At 39.2% G+C, this 26447-nt stretch overlaps 1 protein-coding gene across 1 annotated transcript in view; it reads left to right on the top strand.

The window, feature by feature from the left end:
* The window catches only part of cpne9 (copine family member IX), a 368575-nt gene that overhangs the window by 6467 nt on the left and 335661 nt on the right, over positions 1-26447 (top strand). Inside the window, exon 2 of the mRNA XM_061973839.2 lies at positions 8562-8602. Coding sequence (XP_061829823.1) covers positions 8562-8602 — 41 coding nt within the window. The remainder of the gene's footprint in view (positions 1-8561; positions 8603-26447) is intronic.

Genomic DNA, 26447 nt, shown 5'->3' with positions numbered 1-26447 from the left:
CTTCAATGAACGGCATATTTCAAAACTTTGTCCACCTATAAGCCGCCCCGTGTTATAAGCTGCATCTAACTGCGCTAAAGGGAATGTCAAAAAAACAGTCAGATAGGTCAGTCAAACTTTAATAATATATTAAAAACCAGCGTGATGTGGGCGTGCATGGAGTCGTATATCAACATGGACGGAGCTGCGTGAAAAAAGCCACCCAGCCTCTTCGCGTAAACTTCCCTTAACCACTCGCTCACCTTTTCTTCATCCATCCATCCCTTCGAGTTAGCTTTTATGATGACGCCGGCTGGAAAGGTCTCTTTTGGCAAGGTCTTCCTTTTGAATATCACCATGGGTGGAAGTTTCTGGCCATTAGCATGGCAAGCTAGAACCACAGTGAAGGATGACTTCTCATTCCCTGTGGTGCGAATATTCACCGTACGTGCTCCCGTTGTATCCACAGTGCGGTTCACAGGAATATCAAAAGTCAGTGGAACCTCGTCCATGTTGATAATGTTCTCTGGCCGGATCTTTTTTTCAGCTATCTTGTTTTTACAATATGCACGGAAAGTAGCCAGCTTTTCTTGAAAGTCTTTAGGCAGTTGCTGTGAAATAGTAGTCCGTGTGCGGATGGAGAGATTGCGTCTTTTCATGAACCGGAAACCTGTCGCTTAGTAGGAGCCATTTTGTGGTCTTTACAGATGTAAACACACAAAGGAAATGAAACGTAATATCCGCGCGCTTCTTCTTCTTCTACGGGGGCGGGTGGTTGCTTAGAGTAGAAGAAGAAGCGCTTCCTCTTCTATGGGGAAAAAAGATGGCGGCTGTTTACCGTAGTTGCGAGACCTAAACTTTATGAAAATGAATCTTAATATTAATCCATATATAAAGCGCACCGGGTTATAAGCCGCACTGTCAGCTTTTGAGTAAATTTGTGGTTTTTAGGTGCGGCTAATAGTGCGGAAAATACGGTACCTGATTCTGATGACTTGCGTTGATTGTAATCAGACAGTAGTGATGATAACGTCCACGTTTTCAAATGGAGGAGAAGAAAAGTTCCTCCTTTCTGTCTAATACCACATGAAAGTGGTGGGTTTTTGGCATCTTGTTTGTCCAGCTTCCATATTCGTTTTTATACACTTTACAAGAAATATATTGGCGTCAAACTCCGTAGCTTGCTAGCTTGTTTGCGCTGGCTTTCGGAGACTCTTGTTTTGAAAGCGCAGGCGCGACGGAGCGGCACTTTTATTGTGAAGACAGGAACGTCCTCATGTGCGGTCAGTCTTTAGGCTTTTGACGGGATGTACGGTTAAAATAAAAAAGTATCTTTTTTCCTTCACACTTTTGATTGATTGATTGGAACTTGTATTAGTAGATTGCACAGTACAGTACACATTCCGTACAATTGACCACTAAATGGTAACACCCCAATAAGTTTTTCACACTTGTTTAAGTCAGGTCATGTGACCACCTGGCTCTGTTTGATTGGTCCAACGTCACCAGTGACTGCATCTGATTGGTGGAATGAAGTGAAACGTCACCAGTAAGGCAGGCACTATGAAGGTCTGTCTGACAGACCAAAACAAACAAAGCGTGCATTAACAGATCGATAAAAATTAGTAGCGAGTAGCAAGCTGAATGTAGATAAAAGTAGCGGAGTAAAAGTAGCGTTCCTTCTCTATAAATATACTTAAGTAAAAGTAAAAGTATGTTGCATTAAAACTACTCTTAGAAGTACAATGTATCCCAAAAGTTACTCAAGTAGATGTAACGGAGTAAATGTAGCGCGTTACTACCCACCTCTGGTCATGAGATATAAATTGAATCAAGAGGACTTAAATGAAACTAAATGAGCTCAAATATAGCTACAAATGAGGCATAATGATGCAATATGTACATACAGCTAGCCTAAATAGCATGTTAGCATCGATTAGCTTGCAGTCATGCAGTGACCAAATATGTCTGATTAGCACTCCACACAAGTCAATAACATCAACAAAACTCACCTTTCACGCACAACCTTAAAAGTCTGGTGGACAAAATGAGACAGAAAAAGAAGTGGCATAAAACACGTCCTAGAAAGTCGGAGAAAGTTATACATGTAAACAAACTGCGGTGAGTTCAAGGACCGCCAAAATTAGTAGGACAAAACGGCGCTCGCCAAATACTTGAATCAGTGAAGCATGCATACTTGCCAACCCTCCCGAATTTTCCGGGATACTCCCGAAATTCAGCGCCTCTCCCGAAAACCTCCCGGGACAAATATTCTCCCGAAAATCTCCCGATTTTCAGCCGATTTTCAGTGTTTATTTTCTTTGGAGGATTATTTGACTTTAAAAAGCGCTAAAGCTGTTTACCATGATTATGACATAGCCAATGGCAGTTTAAAATACGTGTCTCATGGGCGTTCTCAAGGGGGCGCCTCAAGGATGAGAGGGGGAAAAATATATATATACATATATATATATATATATATATATATATATATACCGTATTTTTCGGATTATAAATCGCAGTTTTTTTCATAGTTTGGCCTGGGGTGCGATTTATATTCTGGCGCGATTTATGTGCAAAAGTAGTTGGGAAAGGGCATGTTCACCACTGTGTTACATGGCCTTTCTTTTTAACAACACTCAGTAAACGTTTGGGAACTGAGGAGACACATTTTTGAAGCTTCTCAGGTGGAATTCTTTCCCATTCTTGCTTGATGTACAGCTTAAGTTGTTCAACAGTCCGGGGGTCTCCGTTGTGCTATTTTAGGCTTCATAATGCGCCACACATTTTCAATGGGAGACAGGTCTGGACTACAGGCAGGCCAGTCTAGTACCCGCACTCTTTTACTATGAAGCCACGTTGACGTAACACGTGGCTTGGCATTGTCTTGCTGAAATAAGCAGGGGCGTCCATGGTAACGTTGCTTGGATGGCAACATATGTTGCTCCAAAACCTGTATGTACCTTTCAGCATTAATGGTGTCTTCACAGATGTGTAAGTTACCCATGTCTTGGGCACTAATACACCCCCATACCATCACACATGCTGGCTTTTACACTTTGCGCTTATAACAATCCGGATGGTTCTTTTCCTCTTTGGTCCGGAGGACACGACGTCCACAGTTTCCAAAAACAATTTGAAATGTGGACTCGTCAGACCACAGAACACTTTTCCACTTTGTATCAGTCCATCTTAGATGAGCTCAGGCCCAGCGAAGCCGACGGCGTTTCTGGGTGTTGTTGATAAACGTTTTTTGCCTTGCATAGGAGAGTTTTTACTTGCACTTACAGATGTAGCGACCAACTGTAGTTACTGACAGTGGGTTTCTGAAGTATTCCCAAGCCCATGTGGTGATATCCTTTACACACTGATGTCGCTTGTTGATGCAGTACAGCCTGAGGGATGGAAGGTCACGGGCTTAGCTGCTTACGTGCAGTGATTTCTCCAGATTCTCTGAACCCTTTGATGATATTACGGACCGTAGATGGTGAAATCCCTAAATTCCTTGCAATAGCTGGTTGAGAAAGGTTTTTTTTAAACTGTTCAACAATTTGCTCACGCATTTGTTGACAAAGTGAACCTAGCCCCATCTTGTTTGAAAATTTGTCCCACGGACCGGGGGGGTGGGGTGGGGGGGGTATGGTATTTTATTTATTTATTTTTTTTTTTCATAAAAAAATCCAATCATGTTTGCTTAATAATCTGACTGTATTGATCTATATTGATATATAATGTAGGAACAAGAAATATTAATAACAGAAAGAAACAACCCTTTTGTGTGAATGAGTGTGAATGGGGGAGGGAGTTTTTTTGGGTTGGTGTACTAATTGTAAGTGTATCTTTTTTTTTTTTAATGTTTATTTAATTAAAAAAAATAAAAAATAAAAAATAAAATATATATATATATATATATATATATATATATATTTATATATATATATATATATATATATATATATATATATATACATATATATATGTCTTAATAGTGCTCGATATATATATATATATATATATATATATATATATATATATATATACTATATTACACTATTATATCTTAATAGTGCTCGATACCGTGGTAGAGCGCAATATATGTATGTGTGGGAAAAAAATCACAAGACTACTTCATCTCTACAGGCCTGTTTCATGAGGGGTTCCCTCAATCATCAGGAGATTTTAGTAGAAGCATTCACATACCATGGTTTATATAGGGCACGCTACAAACCATTCACAAAATCCAACACAACACTCCAATACATGCACCATGACAGCAACCACCCACCCACCACCACGAAAAGAATACCTACTGGAATTAATAAAAGGCTATCGAAACTGTCATCTAGCAAAGCTGAATTTGACCAAGCAACCCCCCCGTACCAAAAAGCACTTGATGAAAGCGGATACAATTTCACCCTCACCTATGAACCCACGCCAGGAAACCAACCAAAAAAGAGCAGAAAACGAAACAACATTATCTGGTCGTCTCAACTAATATTGGCCAAAAATTCCCCACTCTGATCGACAAACACTTCCCCAAAGGCAACACCCTAAGAAAAGTATTCAACAAGAACAACATTAAATTGAGCTACAGCTGTATGAACAATATACAACAAATTATTTCAAACCACAACAAAGCAATTGCAAAGGAGCCGTCTGCCCCCGGACAGAGCGACTCCAAAACCAACAAAGGCTGCAACTGCCGCAAGAAACCTGATTGCCCTCTCAACGGGGGGTGCTTACAAACATCAGTCGTTTACCAATCAAAGGTAACACGCAAGGACATTAACACATCCGACACATATGTAGGATTAACCGAGGGAGAGTTCAAAACCAGATGGAACAACCACAAGGCTTCTTTCAGGAACCAAAACCTGCGGAATACTACAGAACTCATCAAACACATTTGGGACCTCAAATACAATAATGTTGAATATTCAATAACATGGCAAATTCTTGCATCCAGCACACCTTACAATAGTGGTAATAAAAGATGCAACCTATGCTTGAAAGAGAAACTGTTTATTATATACCGTCCAGACCTGTCATCTCTCAACAAGCGCAGCGAAATTGTATCAGCATGCCGCCACAAACGGAAACACCTCCTAGGTAACACATGAGCCAATCACCACGCCCCTACGCCAGCCTGTACCCACCCACTCTGTGCCCTATATAAACCATGGTATGTGAATGCTTCTATTAAAATCTCCTGATGATTGAGGGAACCACTCATGAAACAGGCCTGTAGAGATGAAGTAGTCTTGTGATTTTTTCCCACACATACATATATTGCGCTCTACCACGGTATATATATATTTTTTTTTTTAAAACATTTTTTATTTTATTTCTTGTGCGGCCCGGTACCAATCGATCCACGAACCGGTACCGGGCCGCAGCCCAGTGGTTGGGGACCACTGTTGTAGGGGACAAAATAAGAGAAGTGTTAGATTTTGTTGTTGTTGTTGTGCACACAAACCGATTCCAAAACACATAATAGCATACTTGCCAACCCTCCCGAATTTTCCGGGAGACTCCCGAAATTCAGCGCCTCTCCCGAAAACCTCCCGGGACAAATATTCTCCCGAAAATCTCCCGATTTTCAGCCGTAACTGGAGGCCACGCCCCCTCCAGCTCCATGCGGAGGACAACAGGGTGACAAGAACTAAATCATCCAGACTAGAGACAAATTGTATTATTATGTTTATCTTACCTAAAAATAAATATATTTATTAATTTAAAAAAAACAACTAAATACATTTTTATTATATTTTGCTAAAAACATCAAAACGAATTGTATTTTTTTTTGTATTTTTTTTTTACTCCTTATTACATCCAGCCATAGAATTAAAATAAACATATTTGAAATAATTACATTTAAATGATCATAATAATTCATTTAAAATGACCATATTTCATTATTAAAATAATTGCTTGTTTATCAACAACTTTCGCATTTTATTCATTACATTTTGAAGCTCTCAGAAGCCAAGTTATGTTATATTCCTTAAGATTTATTTATGCAAGTTTGAAGTATCAATTATCCAAACACAGTTTTGTTTGCATATTTTCAGGATGTAGATTATATATATATATATATATATATATATATATATATATATATATATATATATATATATATATTTTCAATGATAGCTAGCGCTTGCTAAATTTTGCCAAAATCGCTAATAATAGCTAAAAACAAACATAACCTGTTCTATAAAAGCAGGAAGTTAACAAACTATTATTTTGATATTAATAAGTTGTCATTAAATGATAAGAAAACTAAATGTATGGTGTTTAGTGGTGCAAGGACAAATTGTGAAGCAAAATTAAAATTAAATCTAGTGGAAATTGATAGAATATATGAAACTAAACTCTTGGGAATAATAATTGATCATAAATTATGTCATACTTGCCAACCCTCCCGGATTTTCCGGAAGACTCCCGAAATTCAGCGCCTCTCCCGAAAACCTCCCGGGACAAATTTTCTCCCGAAAATCTCCCGAAATTCAGCCGTAGCTGGAGGCCACGCCCCCTCCAGCTCCATGCGGACCTGAGTGACGTGTTTTCCTCTACCGTAAAGCAGTTCGTCTGCCGTAAACAGCAATGTTGTGACACTCTTAAACAGGACAATACTGCCATCTAGTGCATTTCACACAGCAATGCATCATCAGAGAGGGTGTTCAGCATGGTTCGAAAAATAGTGACAGAGAATAGAACAAGGACGGACAATTCAACCCTTAACTCAACAATGAGTAGATGAGTGTTATGTGTGTGTATATGTGTAAATAAACGAACACTGAAATTCAAGTATTTCTCTTATTTTTTATATATATAATAAAAGAAATATATATTTATAGCTAGAATTCACTGAAAGTCAAGTATTTCTTATATATATATATATATATATATATATATATATATATATATATATATATATATATATATATATATATATATATACATCCTCTCCCAGCTCGCTAGCCTCAATCTGAACCTTGGTATTTACCGTGATGACGGACTGGCAGTGTGTCGCGCCTCGCCAAGGAGCAGCGAGAATACCAAGAAGCGCATATGCCAAATTTTCAAAGAGAACGGCCTACGGATCACGATTGAAGCCAACAAGCAAACCGTCAACTTCCTTGACGTCATTTTCAACCTGAGAAATAACAGCTACCAACCATTCACGAAACCCAACACAACACTCCAATACGTGCACCATGACAGCAACCACCCACCCACCACCACGAAAAGAATACCTACCGGAATCAATAAAAGGCTATCGATGCTGTCATCTAGCAAAGCTGAATTTGACCAAGCAACCCCCCCGTACCAAAAAGCCCTTGATGAAAGCGGATACAATTTCACCCTCACCTATGAACCCACGCCAGGAAACCAGCCAAAAAAGAACAGAAAACGGAACGACATCATCTGGTACAACCCCCCATACAGCAAAAACGTCTCAACGAACATTGGACACAAATTCCTCAATCTGATTGACAAACACTTTCCCAAAGACAACACCCTAAGAAAAGTATTCAACAAGAACAACATTAAATTGAGCTACAGCTGCATGAACAATATACGACAAATCATCTCAAACCACAACAAAACAATTGCAAATGAGCCGTCGGCCCTCAGACAGAGCGACTCCAAAACCAACAAAGGATGTAATTGTCGAAAGAAACCTGATTGCCCTCTCAACGGGGGGTGCTTACAAACATCAGTTGTCTACCAATCTAAGGTAATACGCAAGGACATTAACACATCCGACACATATGTAGGATTAACCGAGGGAGAATTCAAAACCAGATGGAACAATCACAAGGCTTCTTTCAGGAACAAAAACCTGCGAAATACCACAGAACTCAGCAAACACATTTGGGACCTCAAAGACAATAATGTTGAATATTCAATAACATGGCAAATTCTTGCATCCAGCACACCTTACAATAGTGGTAATAAAAGATGCAACCTATGCTTGAAAGAGAAACTGTTTATTATTTACCGTCCAGACCTGTCATCCCTCAACAAGCGCAGCGAAATTGTAACAGCATGCCGCCATAGACGGAAACACCTCCTAGGTAACACATGAGCCAATCACCACGCCCCTAGGCCAGCCTGTACCCACCCACTCTGTGCCCTATACAAACCATGGTATGCGAATGCTCCCATTAAAATATCCTGACGATTGAGGGTACCCCCCCTCATGAAACAGGCCTGTAGAGATGAAATAGTCTTGTGATTTTTTTCCCACACATACATATATTGCGCTCTACTACGGTATCGAGCACTATTTTTTGGATAACCTTATTAAGACATATATATATATATATATATATATATATTTGTATGAAATACTTGACTTGGTGAATTCTAGCTGTCAATATACTCTTAACCACGCCCCCAACCACGCCCCACCCCATCCCTGACCACGCCCCCCACCCTCCACCCCCCACCTCCCGAAATCGGAGGTCTCAAGGTTGGCAAGTATGCATAATAGGACATTGGGTAATGTCATTTTTGCCTGACATAATTTTTTTTAATCCTGTTTTTTTTCCCCCCCTTGCTATTTCTTCCAGGAATCTTCTGGATGTGGATACGTTCTCCAAGTCCGACCCCGGTATGTTTGACCTCTCTCATGCTCTGATGAATATGCAAAAAAAAGAAGAAAAAAAAAAACACATTTATGCAAATAATGGCTCACACCACCACATGGCAAATGAAGATTTTCAAGCAGGGGGATAATAAATTCAACGTTTTATTCTCGCAACAGTAAATAGAGCAAGAAGGAAAAGTTTGCCACACAATAAAAAAAACATTAGAGCAACATGACAGAGTCAGTGTTGAAAAGACGAAAGGGCAAAAAACCCCAACAATTCCTGGATAATGTGATGCCTGGATGTCCTCTAAAAGAATCCTGTAACCTCCCCACCCTGCTGTGGCTAATTAGGCACAAGGGGTCGTAGAAAATTCCTGGTATTTGTGCTACAGTATGACTGTAATGTGGGAATCTTTCCTGAGAAGCATACTCTCTGATATGCAGTAAATTGTCATGTATTATTTAATAAGCTAATGCGTAATTAATGGGGGTCCAAAGTAGGGATATGTATTTTCGGTATTTTTGTGTGTGTTTATGTGGTAATCAATGTTCACTTTATTAAATAATAATGCAATTTTTTTTGTCTAGCATTTAAACGTGAGATGTGAGTCGGTCCTGGGCGTGCTGCTGTATAGTCAGGAAGTACCGTATTTTCTGGACCATAGGACCATATTAGGCGCACTGCCGACGAGCGGGTCTATTTTTGGATCTTTTTTCATATACAGGTAAAAGCCAGTAAATTAGAATATTTTGAAAAACTTGATTTATTTCAGTAATTGCATTCAAAAGGTGTAACTTGTACATTATATTTATTCATTGCACACAGACTGATGCATTCAAATGTTTATTTCATTTAATTTTGATGATTTGAAGTGGCAACAAATGAAAATTCAAAATTCCGTGTGTCACAAAATTAGAATATTACTTAAGGCTAATACAAAAAAGGGATTTTTAGAAATGTTGGCCAACTGAAAAGTATGAAAATGAAAAATATGAGCATGTACAATACTCAATACTTGGTTGGAGCTCCTTTTGCCTCAATTACTGCGTTAATGCGGCGTGGCATGGAGTCGATGAGTTTCTGGCACTGCTCAGGTGTTATGAGAGCCCAGGTTGCTCTGATAGTGGCCTTCAACTCTTCTGCGTTTTTGGGTCTGGCATTCTGCATCTTCCTTTTCACAATACCCCACAGATTTTCTATGGGGCTAAGGTCAGGGGAGTTGGCGGGCCAATTTAGAACAGAAATACCATGGTCCGTAAACCAGGCACGGGTAGATTTTGCGCTGTGTGCAGGCGCCAAGTCCTGTTGGAACTTGAAATCTCCATCTCCATAGAGCAGGTCAGCAGCAGGAAGCATGAAGTGCTCTAAAACTTGCTGGTAGACGGCTGCGTTGACCCTGGATCTCAGGAAACAGAGTGGACCGACACCAGCAGATGACATGGCACCCCAAACCATCACCCAACCATGCAAATTTTGCATTTCCTTTGGAAATCGAGGTCCCAGAGTCTGGAGGAAGACAGGAGAGGCACAGGATCCACGTTGCCTGAAGTCTAGTGTAAAGTTTCCACCATCAGTGATAACTCCCCTGACCTTAGCCCCATAGAAAATCTGTGGGGTATTGTGAAAAGGAAGATGCAGAATGCCAGACCCAAAAACGCAGAAGAGTTGAAGGCCACTATCAGAGCAACCTGGGCTCTCATAACACCTGAGCAGTGCCAGAAACTCATCGACTCCATGCCACGCCGCATTAACGCAGTAATTGAGGCAAAAGGAGCTCCAACCAAGTATTGAGTATTGTACATGCTCATATTTTTCATTTTCATACTTTTCAGTTGGCCAACATTTCTAAAAATCCCTTTTTTGTATTAGCCTTAAGTAATATTCTAATTTTGTGACACATGGAATTTTGGATTTTCATTTGTTGCCACTTCAAATCATCAAAATTAAATGAAATAAACATTTGAATGCATCAGTCTGTGTGCAATGAATAAATATAATGTACAAGTTACACCTTTTGAATGCAATTACTGAAATAAATCAAGTTTTTCAAAATATTCTAATTTACTGGCTTTTACCTGTATAAGGCGCACCGGATTATAAGGCGCATTAAAGGAGTCTCATTGTTATTTCTTTTTCTAAATGTGAAACACTTCCTTGTGATGTAAATCAGTGTTTTTCAACCTTTTTTGAGCCAAGGCACATTTTTTTGTGTTGAAAAAATGCGGAGAACCAGCAGAAATCATTAAAAAAACGAAACTCAGTTGAGAGGAAAAAGTTGTCGTCGCAATTGTTGGATATGACTTTAAAGCATAACCAAGTATGCATCAATATAGCGCTTGTCTCAAAGTAGGTGTACTGTCACCACCTGTCACATCACACCCTGACTTATTTGGACTTTATTGCTGTTTTCCTGTGTGTAGTGTTTTAGTTCTTGTCTTGCGCTCCTATTTTGGTGGCTTTTTCTCTTTTTTTTGGTATTTTCCTGTAGCAGTTTCATGTCTTCCTTTGAGCGATATTTCCCGCTTCTACTTTGTTTTAGCAATGAAGACTATTTCAGTTGTTTTTACCCTCTTTGTGGGGACATTGTTGATTGTCATGTCATGTTCGGATGCACTTTGACGCCGTCTTTGCTCCACAGTAAGTCTTTGCTGTCGTCCAGCATTCTGTTTTGGTTGACTTTGTAGCCAGTTCAGTTTTAGTTTCGTTATGCATAGCCTTCCCTAAGCTTCAATGCCTTTTCTTGTGGGCACTCACCTTTTGTTTATTTTTGGTTTAAGCATTAGATACCTTTTTACCTGCACACTGCCTCCCGCTGTTTCCCACATCTACAAAGCAATTAACTACCGGCTGCCACCTACTGATATGGAAGAGTATAACGTGGTAAGTCTGCCGATTTCCAGACAGTACAGAAACTCAACAACACATCATTTGCAAAAAATATTTTTAACGCAAATAGGTGAAACTAGATAATCTCCCACGGCACACCAGACTGTATCTCACAGCACACTAGTATGGCACACTGGTCTACATAACATGTAATGGTAGTTCTTTGGTCAAAATGTTGCATGGATGATGTTTTACACATCATCTTCAAGCCGCTTTCTGACAGTCGCTTCAGGATGCACCGTTTTGTGGGCGGTCTTATTTATGTGGCTCACCTTCGACAGCGTCTTCTCCCCGTCATCTTTGTTTTAGCGGTGTAGCGTGCAAGGACGGGAGTGGAAGAATTGTCAAAAGATGGCGCTAACTGTTTTAATGACATTCAGACTTTACTTTGATCAATAACGGAGCAATATTTCCTCATCCGGAAACAACAACAACGGAAAAAAAACGTACAACCTCTCTAATAACTAAAGTTTCTTGGGTGAATAATGTAAACTCACTACACCGGTATGTTTTAGTGCTTTCATGGCGAGTTTACTGACAGGTTTAAGTAAGAACTTTGCACTACTTTATATTAGAAATGGCAACAGTGGAGGATGAATGTCCCATAACAAGAAGATAGAGAAAAAGAAGAAGCTTATCGACTATGGTGTTGGCACCGACTACAAAGGCAGACATGCGTAATTTTTCAGGACTTATGCAGATGCCAAATACAGATCAGCAGGTACCAGAAGGTAAGGACAGTTGCTTTTCCATAATATTGCAAAACAAAACGCCAGATAATATGTCTTACCTTATACACACACCATAATAATACTCCTATGTTGAAGCACAGTACAATCCATCAAGCGGTGTGGCTTCATAGCTTACCAAAGTCCTACTTAAACATTTTTGATAGATTTTTGAGCGCCGTGTGTAAAGTTCTATATTTTCAATGGAACGTATAAAATGTTGGTGTTGTGTACTTGAGTCATATTGCAGTCTGCACACATCTTATGTGTGACTGCCATCCACTGGTCACACTTATCAATTCACCGTGTACCACATAAAATAGCTTCGAGGTCGGTAAGCACAACCAAAACTATTATATATATATATATATATATATATATATATATATATATATATATATATATATATATATATACACTGTGGAATTCTGAGAAAATTAAAGGATTTTAAGTGCGCCTATAGTCCGAAAAATACATATGCACATACACAAAAACCATCAGAGAGAAATAACAATTTGCGGCGCCGTTAAAAGAGAATATATCGTTACATTCAATGATAGCTAGCGCCCTGCTAAATTTTGCCAAAATCGCTAATAATCAGTGACGTGCGGTGAGGTTCATGACTGGTGAGGCACTGACTTCATCACAGTCAGATTTACAAACATATGAACCCTAAAGAGTATCTTATTCACCATTTGATTGGCAGCAGTTAACGGGTTATGTTTAAAAGCTCATACCAGCATTCTTCCCTGCTTGGCACTCAGCATCAAGGGTTGGAATTGGGGGTTAAATCACCAACAATTATTCCCGGGCGCGGCGCCGCTGCTGCCCACTGCTGCCCACTGCTCCCCTCACATCCCAGGGGGTGATCATGGGGATGGGTCAAATGCAGAGAAAAAATTTCACCACACCTAGTGTGTGTGTGACAATCATTGGTACTTTAACTCATTGGCGTTGTTAGGCCTATTTTAGGGAGGCTCAAGCCCCCCTAAAATATTCTTAAGCCCCCCTAAGTAATTTGGTGTTTTTTTGCTTTTTTTTTACAAATAAATGCCGACATATTCATTATAAAGTGGCCCAAATATGAGTTTAAATATATAATCATATAACCTGTTATTATTCACTCAGTTTCCCCTCACTTCGTAGCGTAAGGTAGAGAGCCCCTTTCGTGCGTCGGTATCCAATCCATTCCACTTGTCCATATAGAAAATGCCCACATCACTCAAATTCCAGCCCGCATTTTCTCTGCGACCTTGCTTGCGGTCCTGCAGGTGTACGAAGCACATTATCTTCCTTTACAATGAGTGAAGCTGCACAAAACCTTGTGTGTGCAATTGTAAATCATTTATTTTTTAAGTTTTGTGTTTCTTGTAGAATCTATATAAAGTAATATACATAAGCCTATTGTTAAAATAATGAAAAAAAAACATCATTAAATATATTTGTTTTATTGTATTGTAACACTAATAGCTGTTTTATTATTATTATAGGATGGCTTGTTAAACATTTAATAGGATTTTCAGAAGGAGGAAAAACCAAGACATTTAATATAAAATGTAAAATGAATAAATACATAAAAAGAAAAAGAAAATATATGGTTAAAAGCCATCGTCCCGGGGAGCATTTCATTTCATCCCGTGCATTTTTTTAAAATAATAATAATAACAATGAATAATTTCTAAGTCTTTGTTAGCCGTTTGTGAAGTTTTGTGCTCGTGCGTAACATTCGCTCGCATCCTGTGCATCTCCTGGGGGCAAAACCCCCCCTGTCCTTAAAAGCTAGTGACGCCCCTGCTTTAACTTAACTTTAACTTTACACATACAAACTGTAGCACACAAAAAAGCACATTTAATAAAAAAAACGTTATTATGGTCTTACCTTTACTTATAAGTGCGGGTACAGTGGTGTTCGTGTTGGAAGAAATGTGAATGAATGAAATATGAAATCCGTGCTGCAGTCTGCAGGTGTACCTAATGTTGTGTCCCTGCAGTCGTTCACGGCTCCTCCGGCGCGAGCATTGTTGTTTTTGCACTTTTTGGCTTCTTGTTAAGTGACTTTTTTTGGGTGGATTCGGTCTTGCACGTGGAGGGTTTGGGTGTGGGCTTTGGTTGGTGTGGCGCTCTCGTCGGGGGGTGCAGTCTGCGGCGGAGGTGCCTTAACCAGCACCAGGAGGCGGGATTACTGCGAGCCTCAGCCAGTGCGTCTTCGCAGCAGTTTTATGATCGCTCAGCACAAGAAATACTTTACACACATACAGTTGTTGACAAAATACACTGTACATTATATACCTCAGCTAACTAAACTATGGAAATGTATAATATAATTCATATAGCAATACAGTCTCACTGCACAGCAGGCCAGCAGTTAGCTGAGTCCGCAATCCATGTTGAGGCACAATTGAGTGACGTGCCTCAACTGGCTGCTGTTCACCGCACCGTCTCTTCTCAGTATTTGAACGGCAAATGTGAAAATTCAGCGATTTTGAATACAAATAATCTAAAACTGGTGAAGTTAAATGGAAAATAACGTTATAGTATAATCACTGGATACATATAACAATTTAATTAATTTTTTTTCTTTTTACATTTTTTTTCTTTCCATGATGGCAGGTGAGGCCCCGCCTCACCTGCCTCTAGTGACCGCACGTCACTGCTAATAATAGTTAAAAACAAACATAAACTGTTCTATAAAAGTAGGAAGTGAACAAACAATTATTTTGATATTAATAAGTTGTCATTAAATGATAAGAAAACTAAATGTATGGTGTTTAGTGGTGCAAGGACAAATTGTGAAGCAAAATTCAAATTAAATCTAGTGGAAATTGATAGAGTATATGAAACTAAACTCTTGGGAAGAGTTTGGGTATCATAAATTATGTTGGAAACCGCATATTGAACATATAAAGGGAAAAATATCCAAATCCATTGCTATCCTTTATTAAGTAAAACACATGCTGAATAAGACATGTCTGCATATGTTGTATTATTCTTTTATTTTTCTATATTTAACATATTGTGTTGAAGTTTGAGGAAATGTTTATAAAACAAACATAGATAGGTTAGTTTTGGTGAATCAAAAAAAGGGTCATTAGAATAATACACAAAGCGTGCTACTATGAACATACCAATCCACTATTTATAAGTTCTAATGTGCTAAAATGTTCAGATAGGCAAATATAAGCTTTCATTCTTTTTCTCTTCTTCTCTTTTTGTGTGTAAATGTGTATGATTGTTAAATATGTCTAATCTGTACTGTTAAACTGGTCACACACAATGGTTGATGGTTGATTATATGACCGAATTTCGTTCATTATTATTTGCGAAACAGTCGGAATAAATAAACCCTGCATCTTATGTCAGGAACAAACAAAACCACCGCCATTACCATTTTTATTACTTCTTAAAAATGATACGGCGCTTTTCTGGCCTCATTTTAGCAGTTTCCTGGGAAATGTTCACACAAATTACAGGAATTATCTTGCAATGCGCCCTCAGCATGAAAAGATGATGATGCCGAATTTATTTTTATTTTTTTTTTTTTTACACAAAAGTAATATGATCACATTGTGTGTTAACACTTAGAGAATGTGAAGCAATAATCCAGAAATGGGAGCGCACCTGCAATTGTAATCACTGTGAGAAAGTAGCACACACACACACTGAAATAAAGCATCAAATATTCAAATAAAACTTTCACAAGTGCATGAATTTTGTATCACAGTTGACTAAGAATAATAGAAGTCATTCCAGGCTGTTTTCTATCAATATTCAGTGCACCCAACGTCATCTTGCACGCACTAATTTACCCTTTAAAGTAAAGCCACTGCCAACACAACATAAAAGGTATCTTGGCTGCTCTACCGACAATTTTAGACCTCCAAAGTAGGTGATCCGCAGTTGCCATGGCGATGAGAGACGGATAATTCGCCTGATCATGAGAGAGTGTGCCCACTGAACTCCTGAAGCTGATACTTGGAAATAAAGTCCGCGCGTACGCTCTCTCCCGAGCAAAAGTCGGCGTTCCGGGCGTCGCTCGATAAAAACCGCAGCTCCCTGCTGCCGGCAGCACTCGTGCACCGCTGTCGCTGTCCAAGACACAGATGTCTCGCCAAGTTCAACTTGTGTTGCCGGCTGTTGAGACAAGAAAGGTCATGCGGTGACTCATTTTCAGTGGATGTTGCATATAGACTGACATACAAGCTGCACGCTGGCTACTCTAATGCTGTGGTTAAAGTTCAAGTTCAAGTTCAAGTACCAATGATAGTCACACACACACACACACACACACACACACACACACACACACACACACACACACACACACACACACACACACACACACACACACACACACACACACACACACACACTAGGTGTGACGGAAGTATTCTCTGCATTTAAACCATCACCCTAGTCTGTCACATGATGTAAAGTGGTCCGTAACGTCATTTAAAGTGGCCTGTCAAGTCATTCAATGTGGTCCGTAACGTCATTCAATGTGGTCCGTGACATCATTTAAAGTGGCCTGTTACTTCATTCAATGTGGTCCGTAACGTCTTTCAACGTGATCCATAACGTCATTTAAAGTGGCCTGTCACGTCATTCAATGTAGTCCGTAACGTCATTCAATGTGGTCCGTAACATCATTTAAATTGGCCTGTCAAGTCATTCAATGTGGTCCGTAATGTCATTCAACGTGGTCCGTAACGTCATTTAAAGTGGCCTGTCAAGTCATTCAATGTGGTCTGTAATGTCATTCAATGTGGTCCGTAACATCATTTATTGTGGCCTGTCACGTCATTCAATGTGGTCCGTAACGTCATTCAATGTGGTCCGTGACATCATTTAAAGTGGCCTGTTACTTCATTCAACGTGGTCCGTAAAGTCTTTCAATGTGGTCCATAACGTCATTTAAAGTGGCCTGTCACGTCATTCAATGTGGTCCGTAACATCATTTAACTATGGTCAGTAACATAATTTAAAGTGGCCTGTCACGTCATTCAATGTGGTCCGTAACGTCATTCAATGTGGTCCGTAACATAATTTAAAGTGGCCTGTCTCGTCATTCAATGTGGTCCGTAACATAATTCAATGTGGTCCGTAACGTCATTTAAAATGGCCTGTCACGTAATTCAATGTGGTCCGTAACATCATTCAATGTGGTCCGTAACGTCATTTAAATTGGCCTGTCACATCATTCAATGTGGTCCGTAACGTCATTTAATTTGGCCTGTCACATCATTCAATGTGGTCCGTAACGTCATTCAATGTGGTCCGTAACATCATTTAAAGTGGCCTGTCAAGTCATTCAATGTGGTCCGTAATGTCATTCAATGTGGTCCGTAACGTCATTTAAGGTGGCCTGTCACGTCATTCAATGTGGTCCGTAACATAATTCAATGTGGTCCGTAACGTCATTCAAAGTGGTCTGTCACGTCATTCAATGTGGTCCGTAATGTCATTCAATGTGGTCTGTAACATTTTTTAAGGTGGACTGTCACATCATTCAATGTCGTCCGTAACATCATTTAAAGTGGCCTGTCACGTCATTCAATGTGGTCTGTAATGTCATTCAATGTGGTCCGTAACGTCATTTAAATTGGCCTGTCATGTCATTCAATGTGGTCCGTAACGTCATTCAATGTGGTCCACAACATCATTTAAAGTGGCTTGTCACGTCATTCAATGTGGTCCGTAACATCATTCATGTGGTCCGTAACATCATTTTAAGTGGCCTATCCCGTCATTCAATGTGGTCCGTAACGTCATTCAATGTTGTCCGTAACATCATTTAAAGTGGCCTGTCCCGTCATTCAATGTGGTCCGTAACATAATTCAATGTGGTCCGTAACATCATTTAAAATGGCCTGTCACGTCATTCAATGTGGTCCGTAACTTCATTCAATGTGGTCCGTAACATAATTTAAAGTGGCCTGTCTCGTCATTCAATGTGGTCCGTAACATAATTCAATGTGGTCCGTAACGTCATTTAAAATGGCCTGTCACGTAATTCAATGTGGTCCGTAATTGCATTCAATGTGGTCTGTATCATCTTTTAAAGTGGCCTGTCACATCATTCAATGTGGTTCGTAACATCATTTAAAGTGGCCTGTCACGTCATTCAATGTGGTCCGTAACATAATTTAAACTGGCCTGTCACGTCATTCAATGTGGTCTGTAATGTCATTCAATGTGGTCCGTAATGTCATTTAAAGTGGACTGTCATGTCATTCAAAGTGGTCCGTAACGTCATTTAAAGTGGCCTGTCATGTCATTCAATGTGGTCCGTATCGTCATTCAATGTGGTCCGTAACGTCATTTAAAATGGCCTGTCACGTAATTCAATGTGGTCCGTAACATCATTTAATGTGGCCTGTCATGTCATTCAATGTGGTCCGTAACGTTATTCAACGTGGTCCGTAACATCATTTAAATTGGCCTGTCACGTCATTCAATGTGGTCCGTAACGTCCTTTAAAAGTGGCCCGTAACATCATTTATAGTGACCTGTCACATCATTCAACGTGGTCCGTAACATAATTCAATGTGGTCCGTAACATCATTTAATGTGGCCTGTCACGTCATTCAATGTGATCCGTAACGTCTTTCAAAGTGGTCCATAACGTCATTTAAAGTGGCCTCTCACGTCATTCAATGTGGTCCGTCCACGTTGGGAAGACTATGTCACCCGGCTGGCCTGGGAACGCCTCGGGATTCCACAGGAAGAGCTGGACGAAGTGGCTGGGGAGAGGGAAGTCTGGGTTTCCCTGCTTAGGCTGCTGCCCCCGCGACCCGACCTCGGATAAACGGAAGAAGATGGATGGATGGTTGGAAATCAAGCACATGTTGAATTATGTATTCTTGTTTCAACAATATATTTTTTTTTTACCACAGAAGCTTAAAATGCATCTAATTTCACGCAGTACATATTTGTTTCTGTTAAAATGGAAATACTTACATTTAATAAGAAATAATGAGGTACTATAATGACTTATATTAGTTCATGTACAATGATGTGTGGGTTTAACACCTGTGACTTAAAAGGACGGAACAATATAATACAAGCAGTTTTATTTCATTGCCCTTGTGCATGAAAACACAATAAAAACAAAACCACTCTCTGAACATATTCAGCAAAGTGACAAGACCGTTTAGGAAGCCCAGAATAGTATTTTAACCGGAAAGTGGGTGCAAAAAAAAAGAAGAAAAAAAGTAAAGCCTTTCAGAGAAAATTACAGGGAAGTACAGTGCAGTGTTTTGATATTCATCTCTTCCACACCATTTCATTGAAGGTCCATCGCTCACTGCAAGATGCAATCAGGCCGGACCGTTGGCTTCTAAATGAAGCGTACGAATCCCACCTGGGGAGCGAGCCTGCGTCAGTCGTCATACTTTGTATGAGGGCCCCAGTATGAACGTCACTAATGGCCACAGGTGTGAGTGGTCTTTTCAGCAAGGACATGAAGTCTTAAGTGGCACAACCAGTCCGTGCATTCAGTCCAGACAAAGGCACATACTTTTTTCTTTTTTTTAAATAATATAAAGCTGCATTTATACGGGGCCCCCATGAGTTGTCGACTTGAAAATGTCCTGGTGGGAATGCCAATTAGGTGAGTCAGTATCCGCCCGCTGACTTTGACGGCTGAGTTTGACGGATAAAATAAATTCATGAAGCGTGATTTACAAAATGGGACAAAATTAAATGAATAAATTCATTTTTGAATAATGACTTTAAATGTGTAAAATTCATGAAATATAATATATCATGAAATTATGTAATCCAATAATTCTAAAATGTTTCTCTTTATTTTTTTTATTTATTTTTTTTTTTTTTTACCAAGTGCCACCTAAGAAAAAAAACTTGGGGTCACGATTCGATTCAAAATCTTTTTTTTTGTTTTAATTCAACGCGATTCTCGATTCAAAAACGATATTATCCCGATTCAAAAGGATTCTCTATTCCATACTTGCCAACCTTGAGACCTCCGATTTCGGGAGGTGGGGGGTGGGGGGGGCGTGGTCGGGGGTGGGGAGGGGGGCGTGGTTGGGGGCGTGGTTAAGATGTATATAAGAAATACTTTACTTTCAGTGAATTCTAGCTATATATATATATATATATATATATATATATATATATATATATATATATATATTATTACACATATATATATATATATATATATATATATATATATAAAATCAGTAATCAATACAAAAAGGCGATGTGAAGGCACAATGTTTATATAGGAACTTCTGATCCTAATTCAGACTCCCAAATTAGAGTTCCCGTTTTCTTATTGATTTTATAATGTATATTTGTATAATGTGTGTGTTCTGAAATAGTGACAGAATAGAACAAGGATGGACAATTCAACCCTTAACTCAACAATGAGTAGATGAGTGTTATGTGTGTGTGTATATGTGTAAATAAATGAACACTGAAATTCAAGTATTTATTTTATTTATTTATATATATATATACATACATATATATATATATACAGGTAAAAGCCAGTAAATTAGAATATTTTGAAAAACTTGATTTATTTCAGTAATTGCATTCAAAAGGTGTAACTTGTACATTATATTTATTCATTGCACACAGACTGATGCATTCAAATGTTTATTTCATTTAATTTTGATGATTTGAAGTGGCAACAAATGAAAATCCAAAATTCCGTGTGTCACAAAATTAGAATATTACTTAAGGCTAATACAAAAAAGGGATTTTTAGAAATGTTGGCTAACTGAAAAGTATGAAAATGAAAAATATGAGCATGTACAATACTCAATACTTGGTTGGAGCTCCTTTTGCCTCAATTACTGCGTTAATGCGGCGTGGCATGGAGTCGATGAGTTTCTGGCACTGCTCAGGTGTTATGAGAGCCCAGGTTGCTCTGATAGTGGCCTTCAACTCTTCTGCGTTTTTGGGTCTGGCATTCTGCATCTTCCTTTTCACAATACCCCACAGATTTTCTATGGGGCTAAGGTCAGGGGAGTTGGCGGGCCAATTTAGAACAGAAATACCATGGTCCGTAAACCAGGCACGGGTAGATTTTGCGCTGTGTGCAGGCGCCAAGTCCTGTTGGAACTTGAAATCTCCATCTCCATAGAGCAGGTCAGCAGCAGGAAGCATGAAGTGCTCTAAAACTTGCTGGTAGACGGCTGCGTTGACCCTGGATCTCAGGAAACAGAGTGGACCGACACCAGCAGATGACATGGCACCCCAAACCATCACTGATGGTGGAAACTTTACACTAGACTTCAGGCAACGTGGATCCTGTGCCTCTCCTGTCTTCCTCCAGACTCTGGGACCTGGATTTCCAAAGGAAATGCAAAATTTGCATGGTTGGGTGATGGTTTGGGGTGCCATGTCATCTGCTGGTGTCGGTCCACTCTGTTTCCTGAGATCCAGGGTCAACGCAGCCGTCTACCAGCAAGTTTTAGAGCACTTCATGCTTCCTGCTGCTGACCTGCTCTATGGAGATGGAGATTTCAAGTTCCAACAGGACTTGGCGCCTGCACACAGCGCAAAATCTACCCGTGCCTGGTTTACGGACCATGGTATTTCTGTCAGTCTGTGTGCAATGAACAAATATAATGTACAAGTTACACCTTTTGAATGCAATTACTGAAATAAATCACGTTTTTCAAAATATTCTAATTTACTGGCTTTTACCTGTATATATATATATATATATATATATATATATATATATGGATTACGAGGTCTTTTTCCTTTTTGAGGATCTACCTTCCCCTCAGTCCTCCACGTGGAAGCCACATCATCATTCCCCCCCCCCCCCCCCCGCAGCCAGGGAACTGCACCTTTCTCCAGCGGGTGATCCACTGCAATCAAATCCGACTCGTATGAAAACGAGCCGCTAACACGTAAAAAGCCTCCGTGATTTTTTTTTCCGGGGAATTGAACAATCTGCCATCGCAGCGGGGGCACGGCTGCCGAACAAAGATGGCTGCTGTTGTGTCAGATGTCGGAACCATCAAAGAAGCAAAAAGAAAAAGCTAAAGACTCGATCGTAGAAAATGTGTTTTTTTTTATAGCTTCCACACAATTAATTTATTCATTTTAAAATGACACATTCCTGATGATGGTCGTTAAAAACAGCAAAGCCAGTTCTGTCAGATAGATGATCTTTGACTACCGTTTTTTGAATTGGATGGCTAAACAAAAAAGATGACCATTTTTGCAGGTGGTCCTTACCAACAGCAAAGTGGTGTTGCATATAAAGGATCTTTGATTATTGTTTATTTTATTTTTCTTGCAGTAGATTACTGAAAACAGCAAGATACCTAAAAGATAGAAAATCTTTGATTGTTTTCGCACTACTTCCTTAACAAACCGTAGAGTGCTCAAGTCAAATAGAGAATCTTGGACAATGGTTTTTGCAGTAAATTCCTAAAAAAAACCCAGCAGAGCACTTGTCACAGAGAGGACCTTTGACCAGCATTTTTACGGAAGATTCTCTTTCTTGCAGTACATTACAAAAAATAGCAAGATGCTCATGTCAGAAGATCTTTGACTGTTTTTGCAGTGGATTACTAAAAACCACAGAGTGCTCAAGTCAAATAGAGGATCATGGACAATGGTTTTTGCAGTCAATTCCTAAAAAAAACAGCAGAACACTTGTCACAGAGAGGACCTTTGACCAGCATTTTTACAGAAGATTCTCTTTCTTGCAGTATATTACAAAAAATACCAAAATGCTCATGTCAGAAGATCTTTGACTGTTTTTGCAGTGGATTACTAAAAACCACAGAGTGCTCAGCTCAAATAGAGGATCTTTGGCACGTGTTTTTGCAGTAGATTCTTAAAAGCAGCAACACATATTAAAGTCATCCAGAGAATCCTTGACTGTTTTTGCAAAAGGTCCCTAAAAACAGCGTCGCTGATCCGTCATGTATTAAAGAGGATCTGTGATTGGTATTTTTGCAGTAGATTCCCAAAAATACCATAGCAGGACACCTCTGTCGCATAGACAATCTTTGACTTGTGTTTCTTCAGTAGATTTGTGTCAACAGGAGAGTGCCACTGTTATGTAAAATATATTTAAATACTGTTTTTGCAGTGGATTCCTAAAAACCGCAGAGTGCTCAAGTCAAATAGAAGATCTTGGACAAGGGTTTTTGCAGTAAATTCCTAAAAAAACAGCAGAACACTTGTCACAGAGAGGACCTTTGACCAACATTTTTACGGAAGATTTCCTTTCTTGCAGTACATTACAAAAAATAGCAAGATGCTCGTGTCAGAAGATCTTTGACTGTTTTTGCAGTGGATTACTAAAAACCACAGAGTGCTCAGCTCATATAGAGGATCTTTGGCAAGTGTTTTTGCAGTAGATTCTTAAAAGCAGCAACACATATTAAAGTCATCCAGAGAATCCTTGACTGTTTTTGCAAAAGGTCCCTAAAAACAGCGTCGCTGATCCGTCATGTATTAAAGAGGATCTGTGATTGGTATTTTTGCAGTAGATTCCCAAAAATACCATAGCAGGACACCCCTGTCGCATAGACAATCTTTGACTTGTGTTTCTTCAGTAGATTTGTGTAAACAGGAGAGTGCCACTGTTATGTAAAATATCTTTAAATACTGTTTTTGCAGTGGATTCCTAAAAACCGCAGAGTGCTCAAGTCAAATAGAGGATCTTGGACGATGGTTTTTTGCAGTAAATTCCTAAAAAAACAGCAGAGCACTTGTCACAGAGAGGACCTTTGACCAGCATTTTTACATAAGATTCTCTTTCTTGCAGTACATTACTAAAAATAGCAAGATGCTCGTGTCAGAAGATCTTTGACTGTTTTTGCAGTGGATTACTAAAAACTGCAGAGTGCTCAGGTCAAATTGGTAGTTTTTGATCTTTGACTAATGTTTTTGCAGTAGATTCCTACAAGCAGCAACATATTCATGTCAGCAAAAGGATCCTTGACTGTTTTTGCAAAAGGTCCTTAAAATCCACAGAACTTATCTGTCATGTACCGGAGAGGATCTTTGATTTGTATTTTTGCAGCATCTTCCCAAAAATAGCAGCACACCCCTGTCGCATAGATAATTTTGACTTGTGTTTTGTGAGTTGATTCTTGTAAACAAGAGAGTGCTCCTGTCATGTAGAAAATATTTAAATACTGTTTTTGCAGTGGATTCCTGAAAACCGCAGAGTGCTCCAGTCAAATAGAGGATCTTGGACAATGGTTTTTGCAGTAAATTCCTAAAAAAAAAACAGCAGAACACTTGTCACAGAGAGGACCTTTGACCAGCATTTTTACAGAAGATTCCCTTTCTTGCAGTACTTAACTAAAAATAGCAAGATGCAGATCTTTGACTGTTTTTGCAGTAGTTTACTAAGAACCGCAGAGTGCTCAGGTCAAATAGAGGATCTTTGACTAGTGTTTTTGCAGTCGATTATTAAAAGCAGCAAATATTTATGTCAGCTAGAGGATCCTTGACAGTTTTTGCAAAAGGTCCTTAAAACAACAAAACTGATCTGTCATGTACGAGAGAGGATCTTTGATTGGTATTTTTGCAGTAGATTCCCAAAAATAGCAGGACACTCCTGTCGCATAGAATCCTTGATGAGGGTTTATTTTATTTTATTTTTTCCGAAAACTTCTTGTAAACAGAAGAGTGCTCCTGTCATGTAGAAGATCTTCGACTATTGTTTTTTTTTTTTGCTGTAGATTCCTATAAACAGCAGGACACTCCTGTCAAATAAAGAATCTATGATAAGCCTGTTTTGAAGTAGATTGATTAAAAACAGCAGAGTGCTCTAGTCATGTAAGGCATATTACAATCTATAACATTTTATTCATATATGCCTCAAAGGGCTTCACAAACAAACAAATAGCAGCAAAACAACAGAGCTGTTCTGTCATATAGAGGATCTTTGACTACTGTTTTTTTTTTGGAACCACTGAACTAGTGTATTTGCTATCTCGCCCTAAAACAGCAAAGCACTCTTGTCACTTATAGAGGATCTTTAATAAGGGTTTTGTGTTTAAAACAGCAGAGAGTTCCTGTCATATTGATGATCTTTGACGTGCTTGAATGTGCTTGAATGGCACATTATACAAGTCGTTTATTTTTGTCTTTTTTTTATCCTTTGCTGCAACATTATTCCAAGGTTCCTTCTTTTCTGTCGTACTTTTCAGCACAATCATCGCCACCCTTCACGTTTTTTTGTTTTTTTTTTGCGTCGGCCTCATTTAGCGGTTATTTGTCAGGAATTATGCACAGGAGTAAATGCCACGCCACTAATACGTCCACAATTTATGTGACGGGAGAGCCGTAATTAACAAAGCGGGCGGCGTGCAGGAGAGCGCAGATTGACATGATGTAAATGATCTAACTCAATCACACACCCGTAATCAGAGCTCCGAGTAATCACCGTGGGCAGCTGATTGTGTAAAAAGGCTAAAAATAGCGTTGCATTTCGCTACTCATTCATCTCATTCAAGACTAATAAGTGTCAATTTGTAAATGGGTCAGTGGGATGCTAAGTTGGAAAATAGCACGTTGTCATGTGACTCATAACCCTTGATGGCAACGCCATCAATAAAACACACATTTGGGACAATTTTAGCATAATTTATGCTGCATATACGCTTGCGATTTAATGGTGTTGCATTTTGCACGGATCATTTGTACATTAGTAGTAGTTTTAGACTTGAAGTAAATGAGGAAAACTGTCTGTGACCTCACTCATTACAAAGCAGGGGACAGGTCAGAAAATATGCATAAGACATTACAATAAAAAGCTGTGACTGAAATATCAAAGCCCTCATTAACTCCCGGCTCGTTTTTTTTAAGTGCTAGGAAAAATAGACGACCTTCAGATTCCCATCGTTTGCTCATTTTAACGTTTTTTTTGTGAAAGTTAAACGACTTCATGGTGATGATCATTGCCCTCGTTTTGTCCCGTTAAATGGTGATTGTATCAGAATCAGAATCAGCTTTATTGTCATTACGCAAGGTAACGAGATTGAGGCCATTCCATACAGTGCGATGTGTGCATGCTAGAAAAACAATGTGCAAATATATAAACATTTAAAAAAATGTAGAAGTGCAATGAATATGGTGTGAAATGAATATATACATGAAAAAACAAAACAAAAACAGGGTGGTTGGTGGAATGGGTTATTGCACCGAAGAGAAGACAGTTATGAGGGACAATGGGGCAGTCCGTTCAGGATGGTTATGGCCCTGGGGAAGAAGCTGTTCTTTAGCCTGTTTGTTTTGG

Source organism: Nerophis lumbriciformis, linkage group LG01, assembly GCF_033978685.3.
Source record: "Nerophis lumbriciformis linkage group LG01, RoL_Nlum_v2.1, whole genome shotgun sequence".
Lineage (NCBI taxonomy): Eukaryota > Metazoa > Chordata > Actinopteri > Syngnathiformes > Syngnathidae > Nerophis > Nerophis lumbriciformis.
Note: the sequence above shows the minus strand (reverse complement) of the source record. Positions and strands in the feature narration are given on the sequence as shown.